The 27853-nt window shown below is 36.2% G+C and overlaps 2 protein-coding genes across 3 annotated transcripts in view; one reads left to right on the top strand and one right to left on the bottom strand.

Annotated features, from left to right (window-relative positions):
• Positions 1-27853, bottom strand: part of LOC129004963 (uncharacterized) — a 106819-nt gene that overhangs the window by 28644 nt on the left and 50322 nt on the right. The gene's annotated exons all lie outside the window — the stretch shown is intronic.
• LOC129004927 (probable pterin-4-alpha-carbinolamine dehydratase) lies at positions 3229-26004 on the top strand. Of its 2 annotated transcripts, none has more exons than XM_054433636.1 (3): positions 3229-3540; positions 19362-19490; positions 25613-26004. In XM_054433636.1, the coding sequence occupies exons 1-3, from the start codon at positions 3403-3405 to the stop codon at positions 25790-25792; spliced, it is 447 nt and encodes a 148-aa protein (XP_054289611.1). In that variant the 5' UTR covers positions 3229-3402; the 3' UTR covers positions 25793-26004. The 2 variants fall into 2 exon arrangements, with proteins under 2 accessions (XP_054289611.1, XP_054289612.1); XM_054433637.1 differs by lacking the exon at positions 3229-3540 and adding an exon at positions 15335-15460.

Below are 27853 nucleotides of genomic sequence, written 5' to 3'. Positions count from 1 at the left end.
CTCTGCTTCTCGTCGATCGTAAAAAAAAGAGTCACTTTAGGCTCTGGGAATGAAATATACTATTTATCTTAAATTCTTTTCTAAAGCCACTCGTTTAGGAGTTACAGCTTAATTGTTGCATTACAGAAGAGACAATTGATGGTGGTCTATTGTCTGTGGTTGCACCTAAGAAAAAGTGGCATGTGGTGTTAATTCTGCTCCTTTACCTCCTAAACGAGTACGTTTTGAAATGAAATGTAAAGAGTAAATACGCCTTGGTACTTAAGATAGCATCTAAAAAGACCATAAAATATAGAGTGTTTCAATTTTAAAGTTAGCTGTCATTTTAGGCAAATGGTAGTCATTTTTAAATAAATGGAATCAATATTTTTACTATATGATATTTTTAGAAAGTATACACTATTTAAGACATATACTTGTTTATGAGCTACAGGATACAGAATGTACAAAGCAAACCACCTTCTTTAAGTCCAAGAAGCCGTAACTCCTAAACGAGTAGCTTTATAAAAAATAACATAAAGTATACAAACTTTTTGAAATTGCATTTACTTTCCAAAACAATAATAAGATAGTCTACAGGTTGTTCCATAAAAATATTTAAGTTGTCGGTCATATATAGGAAAATGCGGTAATATTTTCAAATAAAAAAAACATCTTAAGAAATAAAGGGGAGCGTCTCATAAGAATGTAAACCTACGTGTATTCGAACGTTTTCGCAAACCAGCATGATCGGGACATGGAAGTAAGGTTTTTGGGGTAACAATATGGTTTTCTCTAGATTTTGCTCCTAAAAACGTATAATTTACCAATTTATCTTCAAACCATTTTGTAGGGCTTAAAAAGCAAATAACTTATGGTATCTTGAATTGTGTTTTCCTAGTCAAGAAAGAAATAATAAAAATAATTCTAAATTCCATATCTTATTATTGAGAATAAGTGACTGTTGTATTTTGATTGCTTATGAACCCAAACTTGGCATATATATTTTTTATTTTATACTAAGCTATGAGTATGTTACTAAAAAACCACTTTATTACCTTCCCTCTAGCAGCAAACCTAGGTACTCTTTATACCTTATGTTATTTAAATAGGGAATAAATCCATCCTGTTTAAGGATATGATTTAGTGAATAATATGATAATATCCAAAAGTAAACGTAAATTTGCTCAGTTTACAGGTTTGCTGCGGCCGGAGTACTTTTTCTTTTATTTTCACCGTATTTATTAAGTTTAGTTTATGAACCTTTGATTTGGATTTTCAGCTCTAAAGAGGATTTAAAGAAGAAGTACAATGTGTTACGTGGATTCCAAAATGGAAATAACAATATTTTTAAATTATAAATCTCCGTTCTGATGGTCCTATTATGACGTTTCAATACTGCATGGTTTACTTCATACACCACAGATAATTCACATTGGAACTCAATCGACGCTCGTTTGTCGTCATCGTTCACACGAGTTGTGTTTTAGTGTGTCTGAAAATCTGTGTCTGTGCTACAAACTGAGACATGCCACGCAGAACACGCATTTAGATGCAGAGAGCACAGCTGGTGAGTTGTCAAGATGGCTGAAAGTACCTACTACTCCGAGTCCGACAAGGGAATTGAGGAATTGGTTCATCTATATTGTGTTTCGTGCTTGCACCCAAGTTGTGTCGCATGCGTCGAAAACTGTGACAACCGGCCCACGCATGTGTCAGGCACATACACGCGTGCGTCTCAGCTTACGCGGCGCCGTAAGATAACATGGTGGCACAGTTTTCTGCCTTGTGCTGCGTTGCGTGCGTTGCGCCGCGTGCGTCTCAGCATACGCGCGGCCTAATTGACGTCAAACGGCACCTGAGAATAATCTTCCGTGTGCCGTTTTGCAATTCACGTATATGATCAAAGCCCAATAACGTGCAACTAGGAACTAGTGTTGTTCGAATTTTAAGGAACAAATCTACTATTATTGTCCTCTGTGCTTTGTCTAAACCACAAGTCGTCTGCTTTCTGCAATTTACAAGAATTAAAAAATGTAATTTTCAAAAGAAGTTATTTTTAGTAGGTTAGGTTTAGTAGGTTTTTATCATGTCATGTTATAGCTATAGAATTTGTGGAGTTTTTTTATGATACTGCATTTTTCTCAAGGGTTAATTGGTACACAGTTGACATTTTATTAAAACAATTTATTGCTGACACAGTAAATTTATGTTAATCCCCAAAGTGACCTCGATACATTTAATATAAACCAGGCTGTACGTCATTTCAAATTACTGTATGTAAATTAGTAAATTTGACTTTGTTTGTTTTTGACAGGCACGGAGGTAGCTGAATTTTTATTTCAGGATTAGTGTTGCCTACAGTATTATTTTGAGGCTTCTGATTGGCTGAGGGAACATCATTACCGCGACGATACGGTTGATGTCAACGGCCTCGGTGGTGTAGTGGATAGAGTGCTAGGCTGATGATCCGAAGGACCCAGCTGAATTTTTATTTCAGGATTAGTGTTGCCTACAGTATTATTTTGAGGCTTCTGATTGGCTGAGGGAACATCATTACCGCGACGATACGGTTGATGTCCACTTCCACCATGGTTGATGTCAACGGCCTCGGTTGTGTAGTGGATAGAGTGCTAGGCTGATGATCCGAAGGACCCGGGTTCGAATCCCACCCATAGCACAATTGTTTTGTACTGGATTTTTTTTTCATTATCAACAAGTTTGGTTGGTTTGGTTAGGTTATGACGGTTTAATTTAAAATTAAAACATTATGAAATTGAATTTGACCCATTTATAGTTTTATTTTATGAACAGAAATATTTTTTTCGGTTAAACCTTCATTTGAATTTTCATTGTTAGCAAGTCTGGTTAGTTTGGCTAGGTTAAGATAGTTAAATTTTATAATAAAAAACTATAAAATAGGATTTGAGGTATTTAATAATTTTATTTTATAAACAACAATTTTTCGATTAATAAACCTTCATTAGATTTTTTCATTGTCAGCACGTTTGGTTGGTTTGGTTAGGTTATGACGGTTTAATTTTATAATAAAAAAATATAAAATTGAATTTGAGGCATTTACAATTTTATTCTATGAACAAAAATAATTTTTCAATTACTAAACCTTCGTTATAGTCGATCAGAAGCCTCTAAATGACACTGTTGGCAAAATTAATCCTGAAAAACAAATTGTGCACGGAGGTAGGCCTACGAACACTTCTGTACTGTAGCCGTTTTTGAGTTTTGTCATTTTGTCTAATTGTCTAAAGTCTATCTAGCCAGCCCTGATCAGTAGGGAGTAGGAGTAGGATAGGCAGCCAGGCCTAATCAACGATGTAAAGTTTATTTCGTTGGGCCTAAGTTCTAAGTTGCTCTGTTATTGATTTGTTTGTTATGACAGTACTGCCAAGTCATTGACACAAAATGTACCAGGCTGTTCACGGCCTTGATGCATTGCTTTCAATAGTGAAACCTGTTGGAGTTGGTAAACTTTCACTTCGCCCTAGAGGCCCAGCTCAGTGTTCCTGGATCTCTACTTCCGCCCATCATTTCAAGAAAATGGTGAGTTTGTTTACATCATACTGTAATTAGACTTTGAATAGGCTATCTTTATAAAACATCATCAAAATATTACCTCATGAATCTTTGTTAGTTAACTTACGTTTTTTACTAAAATAATGCAATTTTGTGTGTTTATAAGTAAAACTTAGGCCTAAGTTAAGTCATGATTATCTAATTCCAGCCTTGCATGTATTTTCAGCCTGTCTATGCTTCTGCTTTTGTACCATTATTTATTTGCATGATGTGTTAGTTTAGGTATCCTTGTACACTAAGGCCTAACCGCACACGAGAGACTTTTTGTCGGCCGACTGTTGGCCGTCTGTTTGGCTGGAGTCGGGTGGACAATCGAAAAGTCGTCAAGACTGTTTGGTCGTTGACTTATGGTGCGCACACGCCACGACTGTTTAGTCGTCTTTCGAGTGTCAAAAGGATGTATGACAGAAACCGCTGTCATAAATGCGTTACTGCCATATGTGCGTAGATTTCGTGCAAGAAAACTTAAGAGAAAATACTGGGTGCATCCAATTTATAGTCCGAGAACCTTGAAAGGCCAGATTTACCTCTACACTCGGATTTGAGGAAATATCCGGACAAATTTGTCATGTACTCATGAATGAGTGTTGATTTTTTTTACCAATTGTTAATACCCCGGCTTCAAATACCTCATCCCATAACTTTTAGGGAATAAGCTGTAAATGTAGGTCTCATGGTGAGACCTGGTCCCGGGACCGATTTACCATTCGTTTTGATGTCCTCAGATGCCAAAAACACCATCCGTTCAAATTTACACACACACACACACATATATATATGTGTATAATGTCCTATTATATTAGCACGATAACTCGGAAACAAAATTACTATCCGATTTTGATGAAATTTGGTACAAACGTGTAAACCTACATGTATTTTATTCGAAGGAGCTCGCAAACCAGCATGATCGGACTATGGTAACGGGGGATATGGGGGGTTTTATCGGGTAAAAATGGGGTTTTCCCATTTTTTACGATAATATCAAAAGATTCCGCAATTTCTTTAGGAAACATTTTGCAGAGCTTAAAAAACAAATAATTTAGCATGCTAATTGTTATCATAATGGTTACAGGGAAATTCCAAAATATTTAAAGTTAAAATTTTAATGTCTTTTATAATGTAGAACAAGTACCTAGGTAAACTGTTGTAGTTTGCTTGTTTATGGATGTATTTTGATAAAACTTGGCAAATCTATTTATTTTATATTCAGCTATTGTTTTACTAAAACACACCCTGAATACCTTCCCTGTAGTAGCAAACCTAGGTAGGTACTCGTTTATCCTAATTTTATTGAAATAGATTAAATAAAAAATTAAATCAGGCAAATGAGAATTCACTTAGTCTGCAGGTTTGCTGCAGCGGGGGTATTTTTTATTATGACCAAATACTCCTTTAAAGTCTTTTTATACAGAGAGGACCGTGCCTCAACTTCATTAATAAGTTTATCAACTTTCTCGTCCCTCAAAACACTTGCACTGGTGGTTGTCGAAGCCATAATGATAACAATAACACACAAATAATAATACTAATCATAATAACAATAATAATACACATAATAACAACACACTCGACTGTCAGACAGATTTTTTAGTCGTCAGTGTGCGCGTTCAAACTTATCTCCATGCCTTTATGTATACGACACGACAGTTGAGTCGGGGAGCAGTCGGCGGGAAAATCGGTCAGCACCAAAATGCCCCGACTGTCTTGCTGGGGTCGGCCCGTGTGCGCGATTAGATTTATGGGGCCGACTTTGACTCCCGACTACGACTAAATAGTCGGCCGACAAAAAGTCTCTCGTGTGCGGTAGGCCTAATTGTGTACCATTACTATTAAAATAGTTGCCTGAACTTGACTTGTGCCTCTACCAGCATGTATGTATATATAATTTGACTGTGTCTCATGCATTTATATAATGTCTATAGACGAATAAATAGGGTACCATTTCATCATTTCATTTCATAGAATTAGGCCTGTAATGGATGGCATTAATTATATTCCTTGAATTGTGTAGGACTATCTGGTTCACCGATTAAGTTATACAGTACTGTCATTGTATGATGGTTTATTTAAAAATGGCAAGAGCTCTATGTTTTACAGGAGCTAGGGTCTTAACACCGAGGCTTTAAGTTAATCCAATTCTGAGATCTGTTCAAGCCAATCCTGGGATTAACTATTTTGTGATTTTAAATTTATTGTCATTTTAACTGTGGAGTCCGCTTGTTGAGATCTCTAATTTAATGTTGTTGTTGATAACTTTACTTAAAGTAACACAGTTTTCATAAAACTAATTTAATATTGTACTGTAATATCATAAAAGTGTCTTCATCACAATAAAGACAAAACAGAATCAAAACATAAATAAAAAACAAAATCAATACAATTAAAGAACATATGTTATTTAACGTATGAACATTACCAACATCTTCCTTTTTCCAAAATGTTTTTAAGTTCTTAAAAATTGTCTATTTCGAATGTAGTCTTTTCCTTCCACGCGCACAATGTACTTTCTCCTCCCTTCCTTTTGAACAACTTTACCCTCAAGCCATTACGCATTCTTCAGTTGGGGTTGTTTCTTTAACCACACGCTTTGGCCAATCGATAATGGAGGCAGCTCTGTGGTTCCATGGTCATACTGACTTTTGTACTGTCTCTTTTTACGTTCCCATAGATTCTGAACATTTTGTGGAACTTGTGGCTTCAGTAAGCTCTTATTTATTGGCAGTTTGCTTTGTGTTCTTCGGTTCATGAGGAGTTGAGCGGGGCTAAAAACAATTCCTTGCAATGGGGTGTTCCTAAGTTCTAATAACGCTTGTTGGAAGTCCACTCCATCTTGACGCGATTTCTTCAAAAGATTCTTGAAAACTTTTACTGCCGAATCTGCTTTACCGTTTGCTTGGTGATGGTACGGTGGGGATAGAACTATCTTAAAATTCCAATTTTTGGCAAAATCGTGAAAACTTTGAGCCATGAGGGGCGTTCCACTGTCTGAAACAACCACCTCTGGTATTCCATACCTTGCAAACAGTTCTTTGCAAAATGTTATCAGGGTTTCACTTGTGCATTTTGTTACCTTTTTCACTTCAAAAAATGACGAAAAATAGTCACAGACAATCAAATAGTGAATCGAACCTTCCTGGGCAAAATCAATAGCTACTTTTTGCCAGGGTCTCTCCGGAGTTTTCTCAAGTATCAAAGGTTCTCTTTGTTGGTCTGGTGCATACATTTTGCATATCTTGCAGGAACTTATATAATTTTTTATGTCTCTACTCAAACAGGGCCAGAAAAACACATCTCGTGCACGTCTGATACATGCATCTGATCACTGATGAGAGGAATGTATTATTTGAATTAATTCTTTTCGTAATGAAACTGGAATCACAATTCTTTCTCCTTTGAGAACGATCCCATCCTCTACACTTAGTTCATCACGAAATGGCCAATATTGTCTGAGATCCTCGGATAGTTGCTTGCTACTTATAGGCCACCCATTGTAAATCGTGTTAATTAGTCTTTACATAGTTGGATCTGATTTGTTGATATTCTTAATCTGGTCTAGTCTTTCGTCTGTCACGTTTAAGTACATTCTTGAACTGGAGTTTTCAAAACACTTTAGACTGTCTGTTGAAAAGATTTTAATACTTTTATCTTCATGTGATTTATCTCCTGTAATGGGTGTTCGAGACAAAAAGTCTGCGATGAACATTGTTCTTCCTGGTCTATATATTATATTGAAATTAAATCTTTGCAGTCTGAGAAGCATTCGCTGCAACCGCTTTGGGACCGAATTCAATGGTTTTTTGAAGATGGTATCTAATGGTTTATGATCAGTTTCAACTGTTATATCATGTTTTCCAAACAAGTACTGTTAAAATCGTTCAAGAGCATAAACTACTGCCAAGCATTCTTTTTCAATTTGTGCATATGACGATTCTGCCTTACTAAGAGTCCTGGAAATGTATGCCACTGGCGAGTGTAGGAGTTTTGCCAACGGGTATCAGGTAGAAAGGGTCCCCATCCGTGAATTCCTCATACTGCGGAGTTTTGCCATCGGTTGTGGGTTGCGCGAGAGGGGGAGGGGAGAGAGAGAGATTACACGTGACCGTGAGGGTGGCTTCCGCTAGGGGTGGACAAACCAGGCAGGATGCTGACTGTGTTCAAAGTAATGCAGTTATGCACCTCTGACTGTGAAAGGAAATGTATTGAATTTTTAACCTAACCTAACCTAACCTAACCCACTGCGACAAGCGCATAACTGTTAAGCGTAGACAACCCTGACAATCACTCTTCCTCCCTCCCTCACACTCTTTCTCCCACCACCACCGTTGGCAAATCTCCGCACCAAGAGGTGGCCGACTGCATCCCCCCATCTACCTGACACCCGTTGGCAAAACTCCGGTTCCCGCCACTGGCTTACTATCTTTCATCAGGGAAGCTCCCAATCCAAATTGGCTAGCATCACACTGCACAGTTGCTGGCTTTTGTACCTATGTCAAAGTATTTTAAGGTTGGAGATGATGTTACCAAATGGACTAGCTTTTTAAATGTTTCATCATGAGTTTTTTCCCATATCCACAAATTACCTTCCTTCAACAGTGATCGTAATGGAGCTGATACATCTAAAAGTTTAGGAACAAATTTTCCCAAATAATTCACGAATCCTAGAAATCGTTGCAGTTCTTCTTTGTTTTGTGGTGCTTTCATATTTCTTATTGTTGAAATCTTTTTGGGGTCAGGCTTCAATACATCTGCACTGACTACATGACCCATATATTTAATTTCCTTCATACCAATCATACATTTTGATAAGTTAAACTTAACATTTTTCTCATGAGCCCTTTGAAGTAGTGATTTTAAATTATTGTAATGGTCAATGCGAGCTTCTTCTTCAGTATCTCCACTGCCAAACACAACAACATCATCTGCTATTACTATGACCCCTTCCAGATCTTCAAACTGTTCATTCACACGCCGCTGGAATTCTTCTGGAGCGGAACATATACCAAAAGGTAGCCTTAACCATCGGTATCTTCCATACGGTGTCCAAAATGTTGTTAATTTACTAGAATCTTCTGTCAATTTGACATGCCAAAATCCGTCTTTGAGATCTAGTTTGCTGAATATTTTGGCTTTACTCAACTGGGGAGCAATCTCTTTGATAGTCAGTGCTTGGTAGTTCGGGCGTTTTATTGCTTTATTGAGTTGATGAGGATCAATGCATATTCGTAATTTGTTTGGTTTCTTCACAACTACCATGGCACTAACCCGATCGGTAGGCTCTGTCATTTTTTTTTATCACTTGCAGATCTTCCAAACGTTTTATTTCATCTTGTATCTCTTTCTTTAGAGCCACAGGATATCGCCGTGGAGGAACGACAATCGGACGTACTGATGTATCTAGCTTAAATTCACAGTGTCCTTCAAAACACCCTAAACCATTTCCAATATCTGGAAAAGAAGATAGCATTTTCTCTGAGACTTTACAACTTTAGATTTGATAGACCAATTCATCAAACGAAATCAAACCAAGGTTTACACAATCTTGAGCACCGAGTAGTGGATTGTGAGGTGTCTCGATGACCTCAAAAATCAATTTGTGTTTGGTTCTTATTTTTCCACTTAACATTCAACTGGACTTTTCCAAGGGAAAACTGAGATTCACCACCATAGAAAGTAAGTCTTGTACTGCTCTCCTTCAATCTTGGGATTCCCACTAACTTCTTTAGCGTCTCGTAGCCAATGACGTTGCATGATGATCCACTGTCTAGCTGGCATTTGATAAAAGGTTCACTGTCTTTCATGCAGAGTGGGAGATCAATGAAAAAGCGTTTCTTCGGTATTTCTTCTTTGACATGGTATATGTCATCATCCGAGTTCGAACGATCTTCATATGCGGATGTGTCATCCTTGGGTCTACTAGCCGCTTCAACATGACAAACCTTGCGTATATTTTGCTTGCACACATTTGCAAAATGATTCTTTTGTTTACACTTACTACAGACTTTTCCATATGCAAAACTATTGTCTTTATTCTCCTCTGAATCTTCTTCTGTGTTCCTAGAATTAATTTTCAATGCTAAGCTCTCTGAGTGCTCATCACCAATACACAACTGTGTGGCTTTGTTTAAGGTCAAATCTGATTTAGTCAATAACCGTTTCCGTAACCGAACATTAGCAATCCCAGCGACCAAACGATCGCATATCAGCTGCTCCTCAATCTCCTTTTTTGAAAGATTAGCCAAGGCTTCAAAATCACATTTACCAACAAGTTCATGAAGTCGGTTAATGTAATCCTTGCAAGATTCTTGAGCATCTTGTTTGGCACTATTGAAATTGTATCGTTCGTAAGTAACATTCTTTGCTTCCTGAAAATATTCATCAAGTCTTGAGATAATTTCATCCACATCAGATGGTTCATTGCATAGCTTGTTTATTAATCTTACAGCCTTACCTCCTATTACTGAAAGGAATAGCGCAAGCCGAATCTTCTTATTCGACAAGCTTGTTGACTTTTGAGCTGAAAGCTTCTGCCAAAGTAACATAATTCTTCCATTGGCATTTGAATAACTTCCAGTTTTCTGTTGCATCACGTTTTTCAGTAAAATCAAATGGTTCAGGAGGTTGTCTGTGACGTAGGAAGTGATGAATGAAGTAGTAAAGGCGAGCAGTCCGGAGTGTGGGAACTGTTTATGACTATAAGATTAGGGTATGTGAAATCCTAAAATGCTATGGGAAGGGAGGGAAACAGGTCCGCAACGTAGGAAGTGGTGACGGAAGTAGTCAAGGTGAGTAGTCCGGAGTGTGGGAACTGTTTATGACGATTACATAAGGGTATTGGCAATACTAAAATGCTATGGGAAGAGAGGAAACAGGTCCGCGACGTAGGAAGTGGTGAAGGAAGTAGTCAAGGCGAGCTGTCTGGAGTGTGGGAATTGTTTATGACGAGTAGATTATGGTATTTGCAATCCTAAAGTGCTATGGGAAGGGAGGAAAACGGGTCCACGACGTAGGAAGGGGTGAAGGAAGTAGTCAAGGCGAGTAGTCCGGAGTGTAGGAACTGTTTATGACGATTAGATAAGGGTATTGGCAATACTAAAATGCTATGGGAAGGGAGGGAAACGGGTCCGCGGCGTAGGAAGTGGTGAAGGAAGTACTGAAGGCGAGTAGTCTGGAGTGTGGGAACTGTTTATGACGATTAGATTAAGGTATCTGCAATCCTAAAATGCTATGGGGAGGGAAGAAAACAGGTCCGTGCCGTAGGAAGTGGTGAAGGAAGTAGTCAAGGCGAGCTGTCCGGAGTGTGGGAACTGTTTATGACGATTAGCTTAAGGTATCTTGAATCCTAAAATGCTATGGGAAGGGAGGAAAACAGGTACACTGCGTAGGAAGTGGCGAAGGAAGTAGTAAGGCTAGCAGTGCAGAGTGGGGGAACTGTCTTTGGCAATTACATTAATGTATCTGCAATCCTAACATGCAATGGGAAGGGAGAGAAACATTTCCACGACGTAGGGAGTGCTGAAGGAAGTAGTAAAGACGAGCAGTGTGGATTTTGGGAATGGATTTATGTATCTGCAATACTAAGACTACTTTCATTATAAACTAATGATTTTCCCCGAGCAAAGCTCTGTCCCCAGGTACTATAAAGTAACACAGTTTTCATAAAACTAATTTAATATTGTACTGTAATATCATAAAAGTGTCTTCATCACAATTTAAGACAAAACAGAATCAAAACATAAATAAACAACAAAATCAATACAATTAAAGAACATATGTTATTTAACATATGAACATTACCAACAGTTGTAAAGTGGCCTTACAAACTAAGTTAAAATTCCACTGTGCAATTTTGTACTTGACAACATTTTGTGCATCGTTAATCAATATAAGAAGGCCTAAGCTAGGCTAAATAAAAATGGATCCTATTTTTTATGGTATTCCATAACTCAAGAACGAGTGCACCAAATTGGATGATTCTTTTTTTTTTTTTTTTTGTGTTCCTTAGTGCAAGGGGAAGGGTTTTATGTAAGGAAATTTATAATCCATCCAACCATTAAAGTTAGTAAACTTAATGTGATTTTAAATGGAAAAAATGTCTGTAACTTAGGCCTACATTAGTATTGGAGGAAAATGTTTTAATTAAACTGTGGGATACAATAACATGTGTTAATTTTCAACCAAGAGGTGAGTGAGCGTAGCGAAACAACTTCAACCAGGACATGATAGAGTGATGCGAACTAGCTCATCTTGAAATTGAACAAGCATTTGACATAAAACCACTTTAGGATAGGACAACGTCTGTCGGGCCAGCTAGTAAGTTAATAGTTTTCAAGTCATTTTGAAGAATAAGTTAGGTGATTTTTCTCTTTTCATAAAAATAATTTTATCATTTCAAGCTCAATGTTTAGAAAAATAAGTACCTAACTTAAGTTACTTTAAAACTGGTCAAACTCTAAAAACAATATTAAAATATAGGTACAAATAAAGTGAGATGTAAAGTGGCAACGATTTTTTTAAATGGGGTTGAAGTGACCGGATGAGATTTTCACACTTTTTTCCTCCAACATAAAATAGGAATCTAATATTATCCTCTTTATAACTCTCTTAACTTAGTTTTGATTCTAGGAACTTTAATGGAATAGCCTAAATTTTTATTTAGATATACATTTGAACAATAAATATAACTTAGGCTAAATAAATATATCTATGATATTTATTTGGTATGATATTAATATTGTATTGAATTCAATACTATATATGATAAATAAAAACAATAACAAAACATTATCAAAGCTTTATCTTTATTTCATCCTTAGTTTTTCTTAGATATTTAAGGGAAAAAAATGGAAGAAACCATGAATTTTCAATTTTATGTGGTTACTATATCAACAGTAAATTGAAATCAGAGTTTGGTTAAATACTGTTAGTTTTATTTATTAAAGACTAGCAGTTGTGCCCGTGGTTCGCTAGAAGTTACGGGAAGAAAAATCAGTTTCATAATCATTGAAATAGATTTAGAATAAATAGGCTCCTAATCAATCATTAAGTTTGAACAGTAAAGCGTAGCGGGCTATGCAGATTCAGATTCTACATACAAAAATAAGTCGAAAATGTAGGCCTAGAATAATTTTTTGTTTGTTTTCGGCTTAGTTTAGCCGTAATCCGCCATTTTGTATTTTTTTGAAAATAATTTATAACTCAAAAGCCCTTGGAGATATTTTTATGAAACTTGGTATGAACCAGCCTATAGCTATAATCATTCTCCGAAAATACCTTTGATCAGGCTCATCGGATTTGAAAATGGCGGCCATTTAAAATCTTTAAGTAATCCCATTTAGGCCTAAACTAGCCATTAGAACAAAATTTTGCAACACATAATTTGAAGTCCTTTTTATTAAAAATCGAATGACACTTTATTTGCAAAAATATGATTTCAACCGTACGAACAACATGGTGATTGCTGATGTTATTCGAATGGAAACAGGTCCACGACGTAGGAAGTGGTGAAGGAAGTAGTAATTAAGGCTAGCAGTGCAGAGTGTGGGAAAATTTGTATTTTGTATTATATCTAAAAAAAATTTCATTTATTGCTTTATTAAAAACCATGAAACATGATTGGTCCGCTCAACTGGCTTTCACTGCTATGAAAGCAATCCTAGATTATCCTTTCGATCCAATGAAAATCTCCAATTCAGGGTGAATGCCTTTTGATCTGTTACAGCAGCTTATATATTATCGAGCACATTTAAATGTATCTTATCTTCACTAAACAGCCATTAAGTAACAAATAGTCTCTTAAATAAGCCCCTAATTTCTTTATCTATAACCACTCAATATTGTAGCCCATTCCTCAGCCAAATTAATGTTCTGAGATATAAGTAACAGTTACAACTTCTCTGGGTTGTGAATGGAAAATTTCTTAGAAACACTTTGAGCATTACCAAACAAATTATATAAAATTACATATAGTAAATTATAGTAATCATACCGGTAGTCGTGTTTTTTTTTTTTTTTTTTTTTTTTTTTTTTGTCCTAGGACGCTAGGCACGAGCGCGGAATTGTTTTTTCACATTACTTCAGGCTAGACCAAGGGGTTACAACATTATCACTTAGATAAAATCCATTGGTGATTTGGCAGGATTTGAACCTGGGACCATAGGAACCGGAGTCCCGCACTCTAACCACTGGACCAGCTCGCTCCCCATAATAATTATAGTAGTAGTACATATATTAATTATAGTAAATTACATTCAAGGACTGGTAAATAAATTATAAATTTTGGTAAATAGGTAAGTTTAGGACTAAACAATATTGATCGGACCCTCCAATCAGCTACAGACCTAATAAATACAAATAGCAAGAATCACATAGCATTTGCAGTTAAGTCAACTACTGTACCAGAAAAAATGTTTCTCTAAATATCACGAATTAAAGTCGTCTCTCAAGGGTTTATCTTTCATTTAACTTATGTTTTACAACTCTTTATACAAGGCTCTAATTCTAATATATATTTATCACTAACTAGGAAAACTTAATTGAACGCAGGAAGATTTATAAATACCCCCGCCGCACCAAACCTGCAGACTAAGCGAATTTCCACGTGCCCTGTTGGATTACCACTATATGTCCTTAAAAATGTCTGATTTATTCCCTACTAGCTGTACCCGCGGGCTTTGCCCCGTTTAACTTCATAAGTGAGCTCGTTCTCGTGGCTCAATCACGTTCTGGTTGAAGTTCGTTCGCTACGCTCACTCACCTTTAGATTGGAGGTCGTTCGCTGCGCTCACTTGCCTTCAGGTTAGCTCGTTCGCTACGCTAACTCGCCTCCAGGTTGAAGTTCGTTCGCTACGCTCACTCACCTTTTGGTTGCAAATTAGCTGTTGTCATAAATTAAAAAAAAAATAATAGTGCTGCACCCTGTTGGTAATCCTTGTAACTTTAATGCTATTGGACATCATAGAACAGAACCAACTTGTTTATTTGAAACAGCTGATAAGATTCATTATTTCCTTTTAAATATGAAAAATCATAAGGTTAACATGGGAAACTCCAGAGCCACTGGGGTGGAGCCCGAAAGCCCGATCAAAATAAAAACTACTTAGTTTCCCTATTTAATGCCCAAAGAATCGGTGTACCGAATTTCAGCCTCCTAGGTAAATAGGAAGTGGGAGAATTAGTGATGAGTGAGTGAGTGAGTGAGTCAGTCAGTGAGGGCTTTGCCTTTTATATATATAGATTAAGTAACATTAAACTTATAATGAGTTTTATAGGTATCAAATATGTAAATTTTCAAAATTAGATAAAAATATATTCATAAACAAGCAAACTACAACAGTTTACTTATCTATATTCAGGGTGATCAATTCAAGGAAGCCACCATTGGGATATCGGAAACGTAAGAATAAGAGACAAGTTTAAAAGGGGAACATTCCTTTATTTTTTGTGTCAGTTAAAAATATGAATTTAGTTTTTCAAAATTGAGCCGCAATTTTCCAATATGGCAGCCAACTTTGAAATTTCTTATGGAACACCCAATTTAAAAACATTTTTATTCTTGAAAATTTTTCTCTAAAGCTACTCGTTTAGAAGTTACAGCCTAAGAAAAAATTACTTGAGAGAGATACTTTATTACATGAGCGTTAAGCTCAGCAATGGTGTCAAAATTACAATAATAAACAACAAAAATCTATTTTTGACAAAAGTCAAAGTTTCTTCCACAGAGTGCAATGAACTCGTCGATGGTATAGACAGGGTTCTCAATCATCCAGTGTAGCATCCTCTTCTTAAGGGACTTGGAGTTTCCATTCTTAATGGTCGAAGAAAGGAGATTTAAAGAGCTTGGCCCCGGCATATGATGGCTTCTTGGAGTATCTTGAAGTGTCATGTGCAGGTAAGTTGTAGTTTCCAGCATTTCTTGTGTAGTGTGGATGTACATCAGCGTTCTTGAGGAGGTTTTGACTGCTTGCATACACAACTACTTCACATATATATATAGTGGCGACAGTTGGAATCTTGAGTGCCTCGAAGGTGTTCCTGCAGCTTTCTCTCCACTGAAGACCTCCGAGAACTCTAATTGCTTTTTCCTGCAAGGTGAGAACCCGACTCATATTATCTTTAGATGAATTCCCCCACAGAACAATTCCATATCTTATATGGGACTCGACCAAAGCGTGGTAGGCCGAACGAGTAGCTTCAGGTGTAGCGACATGGTTGATCCGCCTTAGAGCAAACATGGAAGAACTGAGTTTGTGACAGAGGAAATCCACATGCATATCCCATCGCAAGTTGTCGTCTAAGATTACGCCAAGGTATTTAGTGAACAGAGCTGTTTCAATTTCTGGAGGAGACGACACTTCATTATTTAACCTTCCAAAGAAGAGTTGTTGTGTTCTTGTTAAAAACAAGATCATTGTTGAAACAGTAATCCCTGGCTCTGTTGATTGAAATTAAATTTTCAATCTCCAAAGTTTCGGCAGATGAGTTGCTGGTTAACAGTACTGAGTCGTCAGCAAACATGACAGTATGACATTTAAGATTCTTCCGGTGTACATTTTGCATAATCTAGCTCAAACGCGGATCTAGATGAGTCACAAGGGGGAGGCGAACCAGGAGGTTTGGGGGGGGGGGGGGTTCGGGGTAGCCCCCCCCCCCCTGAAAATTGGTGTACACTAAGTCTTCAAAATGGCAGTTCAATACAATTTCTTTGTCCAAAGTGTGACAAATTATTTTACGCAATGTGTATGCACTTCTGTATTACATGCAGTAAAAAATATATGTATACATATGCCCGAGGGGGGGGGGGGTCGCCCCCCTCTGGATCCGCCACTGATGTAGCTCCTAAGATGAGTAAGTTTAGAGCGAAAATGTGAAGAGTAAATAAGTATTAAAATTGCATCTACATTCCTAAAAGACAGTTTTTCATTTTTCAAGTTTGTTGCCATTTTGGAAAAAGGTGGCCATTTTTCAAATAATAGAATCAATTTTTTTATGTATTTTAGTGCAATTTGAAGACTTCTTTACTCTGCATTTTTGTTCTAAGCTTACTCATTTAGGAGCTACATGATGCAAAATACCGGAAGTCAGTTTTTCTTAGGCTGTAACTTCTAATCAAGTAGCTTTAGAGAACAAATTTAAATAATAAACAAAACTAATGAATAATAATTGTAATGAAACTTTAAGAAGTTGTTCTATTGGCTACACCCCCAGGCTTGCGTGAAATAAAATTTTGGAAAACTCCTCAGGGCTCTGCCCCAGTGGCTTTTAAATTTCCCATGTTTTCTTTATTGAGAAAAGAATTGTTTACATGTGAACAGATGAATACTTATGATTTTTACACTATTAACTAAGGGAACAGCTGGGCCCTGTTTCATAATAAACTAAACTACGACGCTGGGGAACGGTAAGTTAGCAGGACTGTACTTCGGACACAACTACTCCCTTATTTGTGGACCAATTTCAACGTTTAAGGTGTCAACAGATTCGTCTCAATATGTAGCTTTGCAATAAGGCTTTTTTATAATTTTAAAAATCCTACCCTTAAGGGTGTGAGACCCTCTCAAAGGTCCAACAAATACATAGAACAAATTTAAAAACAAAAAACAGCTGTTTATAAAAAGAAACTCATTAGCGTTTTGGGAGTAAATATTAATGTTTGTAATATTCAGTAGGTTAAAACCAAGTTAAATAGTTAATCAGTTTTGTTGGAAGAACATAAAATGCCTTGATTTCAAAAAAGAAATATTGAAAAAAGGAGGAGGAGACAATTAATAATAAGATATTTTATGCATATGAGGAGATTACAAAAAGAGAGACCTGGTCTATAACAGATACCCATCCAGATACACATTCACTTGGTGAGATGAATAATATTTTCCAGTTCTGCTATGCAACTTAATTAGAAGAAGAGAAAAAATATATGAAGCACATAGTGTTGTCACGGTGGTAAAGTAAACTTGCCTAATGTCAGATCAAATGAATGCATGCAAGAAATAATTACTTCTGACACTGACAGATCGAGATATTTCAAAACATTTAGTAGAAACTGAAACTATAATAATGCCTTGGCTATGATAAGTTCAAGTAGGCTACTAAGTTTATACCAAATCTTGGCGGACCTTATGTTTTTATTGTTAGCGTATGTATTACTCACTCTACTTCAATTGAGAAAAACGCAAATGGATTGTTTACTTCTAGGTTATGTTGCCACTGTTGCCAGTTACTTGGACAAACTTATACAAAGTTTATTGACTGAATTTACCAACACAATCCAGACATTTCAAGTCAAAAATAAGAAGTTTCAACAACTCATTTGCTATTGAAAGTTTTAGTAGCAATATTAGACCAAACATAAGTGAAGGAATTAGTGCTTATGTATGCAACGATCGAGTAGTTACAGTCAAGTTTATTTTTTTGATTCAGGAGAGGCAAATAACATACGCTGTTAAAAAAGAGAAAATGAAAATTGCTATCCAAATCTTATAGCTACAAGAGTTATCAAACCTATTTCGACAAATGAATCCATACTTTAAAAAACTTTGGGGGAGGTATTAAGAGAAACTCCACTGAACAACGTGAGAATGTTCTGATGCTGGGCATATACTGTGACTAACAGACAACACCTTAAAATATGTTAACGAACTTTTAAAGGTGTTGCTGCTTTAGTCTATTCAAAGCAGATTATGGCTGTCCAGTTCGTTGGTAGCCCAGAGTTTGTGGGTAAAAAATGGAGCACATGAAATGGTTGATATCACCCCACTTTTCAGGATTCTCTACGGAGAAAAATTTGTTTGTTTAGGGGGATGTCTCAAATCAAAGAAATAAAATTACTCAACTTAAATTACTTAACACAGGTTATCAGTAAGGGAACGGTTTTCTTCAATTCTCAAAGCTAGGAAAAACTTTGTTGCAACATGTTAACTCAAATTGAAGCAGAGCGTTTAGCATTCATTAGAAGTTATCAGTTAAAACTGAGAACAGAAATAATGTAGGTGAACCTTGACGACGCAACTAGAGATATTTAAAATTAGTTTCTAACAAGTTTTCAAACAGCTCTAAGTTGTAACTAGAATTACTCAAATTTAAGCATAACTTTTTCCTCCACGTTATGTTTCATACCATGCGGCTCATTGAGCTGCACGGGTTCTCTAGTTTCCATGATTTTGTTACCCAGGACATCTTAGCATAATTTATTAGTAAATAATAAGTAAAAAAGATCTTGCCTGTCCCTTCCTCAAGGTCTTTGGTCTTTGGCTGTCCACTGGTAATGAAAAAACTACCGTATGTACAGTTATTGTATTAAATACCCCCGCCACAGCAAACCTGCAGACTAAGTAAATTTCATTTTCATTTTTTTAGAAATTTAACTCCCCTTGGAGGCGGAAGTAACCCAGCAAGAAGAGGTTACAGTCAAGGCATACCCTGAAAATATACAGTTGCCAAAAAAATATGGAGCATCCGCAGCAAAATAAACAGCAGGATTCAAATAGTTTCCCTAAGACAGTTCTGGAGATCAATCCATAGAGGGACACCCCCACAATATACATACAAGGATAAGAAAGAAAAGAAGCCGATGGCTCTCCAAGAACGATAGAGAATATCATGAGAGTGAAAAGAACACTCCTAGCTTGGATGTCGAGAAAGATAGAGAAATTATGCTCCTTGATACGGTTCAATAAAAAAAAACATTCTTACTGCGTTAAGCATGCTTATAATTCCCTAACATGTTTATTTATACTGGTTTTAATATCTTAAAAAAAACAGTTAATTAATCTGGATTATTTGACCTGTTGCAGGCGCTTTCACCAAAACTCACCTCTGCAGAGAGGGAGACACAACTGAAACCGTTACTGAGCAATAAGTGGATATTGGACTCTGAAAAAGATGCTATTTCAAAAGAATTTCTTTTTAAAGATTTTAATCAGGTAGGCCTACAACAAATTAAAATTTGGTTGAAAACTAAATATTATTCCAATTTAGAAAATCAGTGTTATTTAATTGACTGAGGCTAAGTGAGTTTGCTGATGTATCCTACAAAAGGCTTACTTTAACATGTTCATAACGGTAGGGAAAACTCCTTTTCACTAGGGGGGGATTTAAATAAAATAAGGGAATTTGCTAAAACGTGGCCAAAACGGCAAACACCATACTTTTTTTATTTTGTTTTGTTTTAATGAAAAAGTATCTTTTGTTTAAAAAATAAAAAAAAAACTTTATGAATAAATTTACTGATTGTAGGGTTCATGAAGCTCATGGTTCCCATTGTTTGCAAAGTATAAATAATATTTATGAGAGTATAGTAGTTATAATTGCGTTACAAAAAAGAACTGGAATTTCTTATTTAAAATAATCTGTATTTTAAACTTGGTTTTATAACATTTAATAAATTTTAACATTTTTAATACATAGAACACATCAAACTTTACAAACTAAACTTTACGTACCTCGTCTTGATACCTTACTATACTTAAGCTATACTACGCAGTTCAGGGGCTACAAAATGGAATTTAAAACTTTACAACTCAAAAGCACATTTTGTTTTGACTCCAATTGGGAAGTTGCTATGCCAACAAAACAACAAATTATAAACATTAAACAGTCTTTAGTTATAAAAACAAAAACATATAGTACCAAATAATTGAGTTAGGGTCTATTTGGATATTTATGATAAAACATTATACAGTAGAGCGTCAAAAGTCCGAACCAATTGGGATTGTAGGTACTGGTACTGAAGTTCAGATTACCGATTTGTTCGGATTTTCAAACATAACCTAGAAATGCCCAATAGACACATAATTAGGCCTACAGTATTAAAAATACAGTTCTTGGATACAGTTAATAAAATAAAAACAATGATTTTTCTACATAGGTATTTTTGGGACAAGCTGACTGTTTGCCCACAAAATTGTAAAACATCTGTTATCCCTCAGGAGTGGTTCGGATTTTTGACGTTCAGATGTTTGACGCTCTACTGTATTTTTATATTGCTTCAACACCTTCCCTCAATATAAAAATGTATAGTCTTCTTTTGTTAATGTACTGTGGTGTGAACAGTACACCTGCCATTTAAAGAAGCACTTGTGTATTCAATTGAATGCACAATATTGCAAATATGTTGAAATAGGTAAAGTTAGTAATTAAAATAGTTAAAGTTTTCAATTTCAAGAATAACAGTTTACTCTCTAGTGCTAATTTAATTTTCCTTGTTAAAATATTATCTCATTAAAAACCTTTAAAAAAAGGATCCTAAGAATTATGACATTTTTACAATCAAGAAAATCAAGTACAGTAGACCCCCTCTTATCCGACCTCGTATTAACCGATAATCGGATTATCCGCCTTCGATCGTAAAACACAGTTTGTTTTAACCGACCTTGATTAGAGAGCAGTTCGGTTTAACCGCCGCTTTCTAGGAATCTTGGCATTTCCGCTCCCACGCTGGGCGATGAGAACTGAACCATACGCTTATCTCCACAGGATATGACTAAGAATAAGTTATTTTGTATTGATAAAAAAAAATATAGCATATTGTCAGTTTGTTATCTTTGCGGAAAATGTATAACATCGTAAAGTGCGTTACGATTTTGAGAACTGATTATCTAATCGCTGGAGTAAACAAACAATGCAACTTGTAGGGAGGGCAGGGAAGGAGGGTTAACAACTCCAAGGTCAAGATAGTTTTTGTGCCTCGAGCTTCCAGTGAGAGGCTATAAATAAACATCCTGTCTTGTAACAAAATGGTTGCTTGTATCTTTAATTTCGACAAAAGGTTCTGTACTGTAATACGATGGATTTGGAAAGCATCAATTAATACATTACAGTTCTAATGTTATTCCACTGAAAGTTGGCCTATTTGACTTAACCGTGTTTTGTGTTTATTTGTGACTTTTCTATCAATACGTAAAAGGAGATAAGAGTAGTTTATTTTATAAATAATGCAAGTATGACTTCAAAATAATGATTATATAATTCCAAATGAATAGAACTTCATTATGTTATGATTTTAGGGATTGCCCGTTTTAACCGACCTTTTGAGTCATCCGACCTAGGTCCGGTCCCATTAGGGTCGGTTAAGAGGGGGTCTACTGTAAATCATTATTCAAATAAGAATTAAAAATATTAACACTCCAATCAATTTATATTCTGGAAACTCTACTCTTAATAAAGAAACATCTGGAATATTATTTAAATGAAAACTGTAGTCATCTTACAATTAAAACGTGACAAGGTTTTTTATTTCACGATTCTGAATCAACCACTTGACGGATTTTCACAATTTTTGTGTTGAAAGAAAGATAATTTTGAGAACTAGGGAATGTAGAAGCCATAATTTTAGTTTAGAGTTTCAGTTTTTTAGAAATTTAGTTAAAAATTTTAAAAAGTCTAGCAGCCGACGCTAACCTTCTACTCTAGCTTTTGGTATAATATCATTTGCAACAGCTGTAAACATTCAGCGTTTTCGACACAAATTCAGCATTTGGATGAAAATGAAATGACATTGTAGAATTGACTTATTTATAGATGAGTGAACGAAGTGAACGAATCTATGTATCGTGTATAGCGGAGTCGGAGAAAAGTTGTCCGCTGGAGTATGTGTGTGTGTGTGTGTGTGTGTTCGCACCTAAAACTCAAGAACCGTTGCACTTATAGCGTTCAAATTTTGCACAAATAGTTATGACACCAGTGTAAAGACACCATTAAAATTCTAGACGATTCCGCTCAGTAGTAATTATAAAATACTTAAAAAACATTTTTAAATTTGTCTCATAAGAATAACATTAGGAGCTACCTTCTTCTTCTTTTTATTTGTTTACGTTTTGCGACCAACAATTTTGTTGTCTACTTAAGACAGAGAGAACGACTTTTACTCTAAGCTCTTTCATTCATGGAGTAAACAGTTTGGCGTCTATGAATATATATCATAATTTCACAGCTTTCAGAATAATGTTATTTAAGCTAATTAAATCTCACAACTTTCATAATAATAAATTGAACTTAACAATATTAGTCGGCAGTTATATACCGTTTATGTTCAGTATTAAAATTTCGCCTTTTAATTAAAAGTATATAGGTATGTATGTATTTAGAACAAAGCAGCTTTTTACATTATTCCATTTAATGTTGGCATTGAATATTAAATATTCAAAAATGTTGGTATATTTTTATACTAAAATGCTATGCGAAGGGGGGGGGAACAGGTCCCCGACGTAGAGAGTAGTAAAGAAAGCGGAAAGGTGAGCAGTGAAAAGAAAGGAGTACGGAAACCCTTTATGACTGTTAAATTAACGTATCTGTAATACTTAAATGCTATGGAAAGATAGGGAAACAGGTCTACGATGTAGGTGGTAGTGAAGGAAATAGTAAAGGAAGTAGTCAAGGCGAGCGCTGCGGAGTGTGGGGGGCCTTTATGACAGTTAGAATAATGTATCTGCAATTCTAAAAATGCTATGGGAAGGGAGAGAAACAGGTCCACGATGTAGGAAGTGGTGAAGGAAGTAGTCAAAGTGATCAGTCCGGAGTGTGGGAAGCCTTTGTGACAATTAGAATAATGTATCTGCAAATCTAAAAATGCTATGGGAAGGGAGGGAAACAGGTTCACGACACTTAGGAAGTGGTGAAGGAAGTAGTCAAGGCGAGCATTCCGGAGTGTGGGAACCCTTTGTGGCAGTTAGATTAAGTTATCTACCATAATAAAATGCTATAGGAAGGGAGGGAAACAGGTCCACGACGTAAGAAGCGATAATGGAAGTAGTCAAGGCGAGCAGTCCGGAGTGTAGAAACCCTTTGTGACAGTTAGATTAATATACCTGCAATACTAAAATGCTATAGGAAGGGAGGGAAACAGGTCCACGACGTAGGAAGTGGTAATGGAAGTAGTCGAGGCAAGCATTCTGGAGTGTAGGAACACTTTGTGGCAGTTAGATGAGTGTAACTGCAATTCTAAAATGCTATGGGAAGGGAGGGAAACAGGTCCATGACGTAGGAAGCGGTGATGGAAGTAGTCAAGGCGAGCAGTCCGGAGTGTAGAAACCCTTTGTGGCAGTTAGATAAATATACCTGCAATACTAAAATGCTATAGGAAGGGAGGGAAACAGGTCCACGACGTAGGAAGTGGTAAAGGAAGTAGTCAAGGCGTTTTTTTAAGAGGTTGGTCCAGCCTCTTTTAACCTCGCCCGTGCGTGGATCGTTTACAGCAAAGCAATTGGTGAGCCGGTACAGTACAAAGGTGAACTGTACTGATAAAATTTAGTGGCAGTGACCAGGATCCGAACTCACGACATCGCTGCCTTGGGCCCGAAGTTCGCGTGACGCTACCGACTTGAGTCACCGACTCACCATTATTTGCCCCGACTCATGGGTCGATTTGCCCATACAAATAACATTATTGTGTACACCAGTGACACCGGTAAGTGTGCTAGGTGTGGGTAAACTCTTTCATTATTGCGCTCATGTTCACTCATCCTGTTACGTGCAGAATAAGCGTACTACTAGTACTATGTGTAATGCTATAATCATTGATACGTTCATTTATTCGGTAAGAGGATGAGAGTTTATTTAAATATACATAGTAAAATACTAGATGCTCTAATTTATTTTTTGATAAGTTTTTAAAATATTTAGTTTGTTTTATTGCAATATGATTTGTTATGACTAACAAACAGCTGGTTGAATAAAAAAATATTCTATAGAACTATGAGGTTAGTTATTTACTCTGTGATTTTGTCATTGATTATAGGAAAGAAGAAAGATTCTATAACCATTGCTGTATACGAATCGAAGCTCACGAATCTAAAAAAAAGCTTATGAAAATTATTTTACTACTTGAATTTTTGACGAAAGGTTGGGAAAATAACAATGAAAACATGTTTTAATTCATCTTGGCAGCTTTTTCTTTGCTATAAATTTTGAGCTGCTTAAACTATGCTTGAATTAGTAATAAACACACTATATACAGGTTAATTGGATTACTCGATTCCTGTACGTAGGACGGGCCAACAGCTCGTAATTATTTAACTAGACATCGAAACGATTTACAGCTGCCCATCCATAGACTTGCCTCAATTGAATCCCTTTTACAGTACATAGGGAAAAAGATGTATAACAAACTGCCTAATAGTATCAAATTAATAGAAAGTATTGAAAAGTTTAAAAAGGATGTTACAAAATTGCTCATTAATAGAATGTATTATAAAGTTAATGATTTCTTAAATGACATGTTTGTGTAATTTCTTAGCATAATATTTTGTTTTAGTAATGTATTTTAATTGTTTATGACTATTTCACCTGTTTCCCAGCTATGCTGGTTTTGTAAACGTTATGTGAAAATAAATAATTGACAATAATTGACTACCGGTACCTAATTCAAAATCATTTTGAATAAACTTCTCATACATGTAAAGTTTTAATGAATTACTGAGTAATACAGATACATTTTACGTTTAAATAATCTTAAATCCTCATCTTGACTGAAGTTTGAACTTTTACCCTCAAACTAATACTAATTTTTCCAAGCTAGATACCGATGTTAATGATGGACATTGTTGAGTGTCCATGGACTGGGCAGCCAATTTGTGTTAGCCATGATGTTCTTTAGACATTATGATTGTTGGACACTATGATATGCCCCCCTTATTTTTCATTGTAATGTGTTAGTTTGGATAATGACATGTTAGTATAACTCTTTCTTGTCACATGACTACTCTGCTATGTAGGGTAGGGCCCCTGTGTGCTAGAGTTGGTAAATTTGTCTTTACTTGTTACATATATCTCAATTAATTATGCACCAATCCACCTTTTCTTATTTTTAGGCTGAAACACGCGTTAATAGGTTGGCTTGCTGCTTAAAACAAAGTGTCACTAATTTTAAATGGGAGACATGTAACAGTTTATGTTAAATTATATAAATGTTACTACATTTTTTTACTACATCTAATTCTTACTAGTTCTAAAGTAAGATTGGTGATTTTGATTGATTTGAGAAATTCTACAGTATAACAATTTTTTTAAATTTATTACACCCCTTATTTTTTTGTACGTTCTATTGCAGGCTTTTGGTTTCATGACTCGCGTCGCTCTGTTAGCTGATAAAATGGACCATCACCCAGAGTGGTTCAACGTGTACAACAAAGTCAAAGTCACTCTGTGGAGCCACGACGTGCAAGGCTTGAGTGGGAGGGACACAAAGATGGCAGCCTTTATGGACAATGTGGCCAGCTTAACTGCTTGAAACTGTAGCACCTACTGGCCAGCAACGGTGCTCTCTCCTGTCTTTTACCATACCGTACTCTTACCAGCAGCAAATAGAGCACTTAATTGCTGTTTGCAACCTATCCACAACTATGTGTTTGTACATGCCTATCTATCGTCAAGGACCAATCTTTAAGATATTTTGTTATAATTCTTATTACAAAGTTAAAATATATTGTTTGAGATTTATAAGCATTTTCCTTGTTACCTTTTACGAGAAAGGTTAAATTAAATTTAAAAGAGCTTACCTAGCTAGCCTTAAGCCCAAAGTCTGTGGCCCTACCGACTGAGCCACCAACTCACCAAAGTTGCAAGGTGTGAACACCTTACTCGGTTCTTTTCCGTTAATTCACTACCACTACTTTCTTTTGCAATTCCAATATTTGTAACAGTTAACCTAGTCTATAAATATCTAATATATAAAATTCTCGTGTCACAGTGTTTGTCTGCAAACTCCTCCGGAACGACTTCACCGATCGTTATGAAATTTGGTGTGTAAATTCTGTAGGTATGCGAATCGGACGTAAACTATTTCCCGTTTCGAAATTCTTAAAAGGGCTCCGCCCCAGTGGCTCTGGAGTTTCCCATGTTAACCTTATGAGAAATGGAATTAATGAATCTTAACAGCTGTTTCAATTAAACAAGTTGGTTCTGTTCTATGATGTTCAATAGCATTAAAGTTACAAGGATTACCAACAGGGTGCAGCACTATTATTTCTTTTACATTTATGACAACAGCTAATTTGCAACCAAAAGGTGAGTGAGCGTAGCGAACGAACTTCAACCTGGAGGCGAGTTAGCGTAGCGAACGAGCTAACCTGAAGGCAAGTGAGCGCAGCGAATGAGCTCCAACCTAAAGGTGAGTGAGCGTAGCGAACGAGCTCCAACCCAAAGGTGAGTGAGCGTAGCGAACGAACTTCAACCTGGAGGCGAGTTAGCGTAGCGAACGAGCTAACCTGAAGGCAAGTGAGCGCAGCGAATGAGCTCCAACCTAAAGGTGAGTGAGCGTAGCGAACGAGCTCCAACCCAAAGGTGAGTGAGCGTAGCGAACGAACTTCAACCAGGACGTGATTGAGCGATGCGAACGAGATCATCTTGAAAATTAAACGTAACGGTACTTTCTTTCCATCGGTCTGTCTTAGGGGAAACCTATAACTTAGGCGATACGAAGTTCGCCGGGTCAGCTAGTATCAATTATAAAATGAAACTATTCTAAATTAATCCAACCAACCAAACTTGCTGATTATGAAAAAAATATGGTAATGAATAAAAGGAATTGCAGTAAAAAAAGTAGTGGTAGTGAATTAATGGAAAAAAAAAACACCTTGCTCTTGACAAACTGGCCTGGAGCTCCGTTTTTATATCAATTCAGAACAAGAACATTTTGAGCCATAATTTTTTTTGCAAAAAATTGGAGTACATAAAAATAAACTTTAAATGGTGTGCGGCTTAGTAGAGCTGTGAAATTGGATTTAATTTCTTTTATATTCGCCAGACCTCTCGCCCATTTCAAACACGTTTTAAAGATCATTTCCCGAAACCATCCATAAAACAGCCTAACTCCACCTTTGCAGAACATTTAATCTATCTTCTATACTATTATATAAAAATCTAATGGTGTCTGTCTGTATGTGTATTACTAATAGGTGCAAAAGCTACTGTACAAACTGGACTAAAATTTTACAAAAATATAGTTACCATACCGAGGACCATTATAGGACTATTCACATTTCGATACTGACCGTAGGCTTTGCCCCTTTGGCTTTAACCCTCCGAGTGTCCATAGTTTAGGCCTTAATGTCCACCTATTTTTGGCCCCTTTGCAAGGTTTTATTAAAACGGATCTGAGAAGCTTAAAACAATGTTAATTCTAATGTTCTATATACCATTTTGTTTGGAAAATCATGGGCTTCAATATTATATATAAAACATAAGGAACATTTTTTCAAAAAAAAATTTTTAGGTTAAAAAAATATAATTTCGAAAATTTTCAAAAAAAAAATAAGTTCGCGCTCAATGAAATTGTATAAATTATAGGCCT

The sequence above is a fragment of the Macrosteles quadrilineatus genome, unplaced genomic scaffold, assembly GCF_028750875.1.
Source record: "Macrosteles quadrilineatus isolate MER2022 unplaced genomic scaffold, UCM_ALF_1.0 Scaffold_13__1_contigs__length_4303367, whole genome shotgun sequence".
Classification (NCBI taxonomy): domain Eukaryota; kingdom Metazoa; phylum Arthropoda; class Insecta; order Hemiptera; family Cicadellidae; genus Macrosteles; species Macrosteles quadrilineatus.
The sequence above is the reverse complement of the archived record's forward strand: the minus strand, read 5'-3'. Positions and strand labels throughout refer to the sequence as shown.

Bases quoted from the DNA above. Each gene is read 5' to 3' on its own strand.
- LOC129004927 (XM_054433636.1), top strand. From the start codon at position 3,403: ATGTACCAGGCTGTTCACGGCCTTGATGCATTGCTTTCAATAGTGAAA. The intron at 3,541-19,361 runs GTGAGTTTGTTT...GACCTGTTGCAG, and splicing joins CCCATCATTTCAAGAAAATG to GCGCTTTCACCAAAACTCAC. The intron at 19,491-25,612 runs GTAGGCCTACAA...GTTCTATTGCAG, and splicing joins TTTTTAAAGATTTTAATCAG to GCTTTTGGTTTCATGACTCG.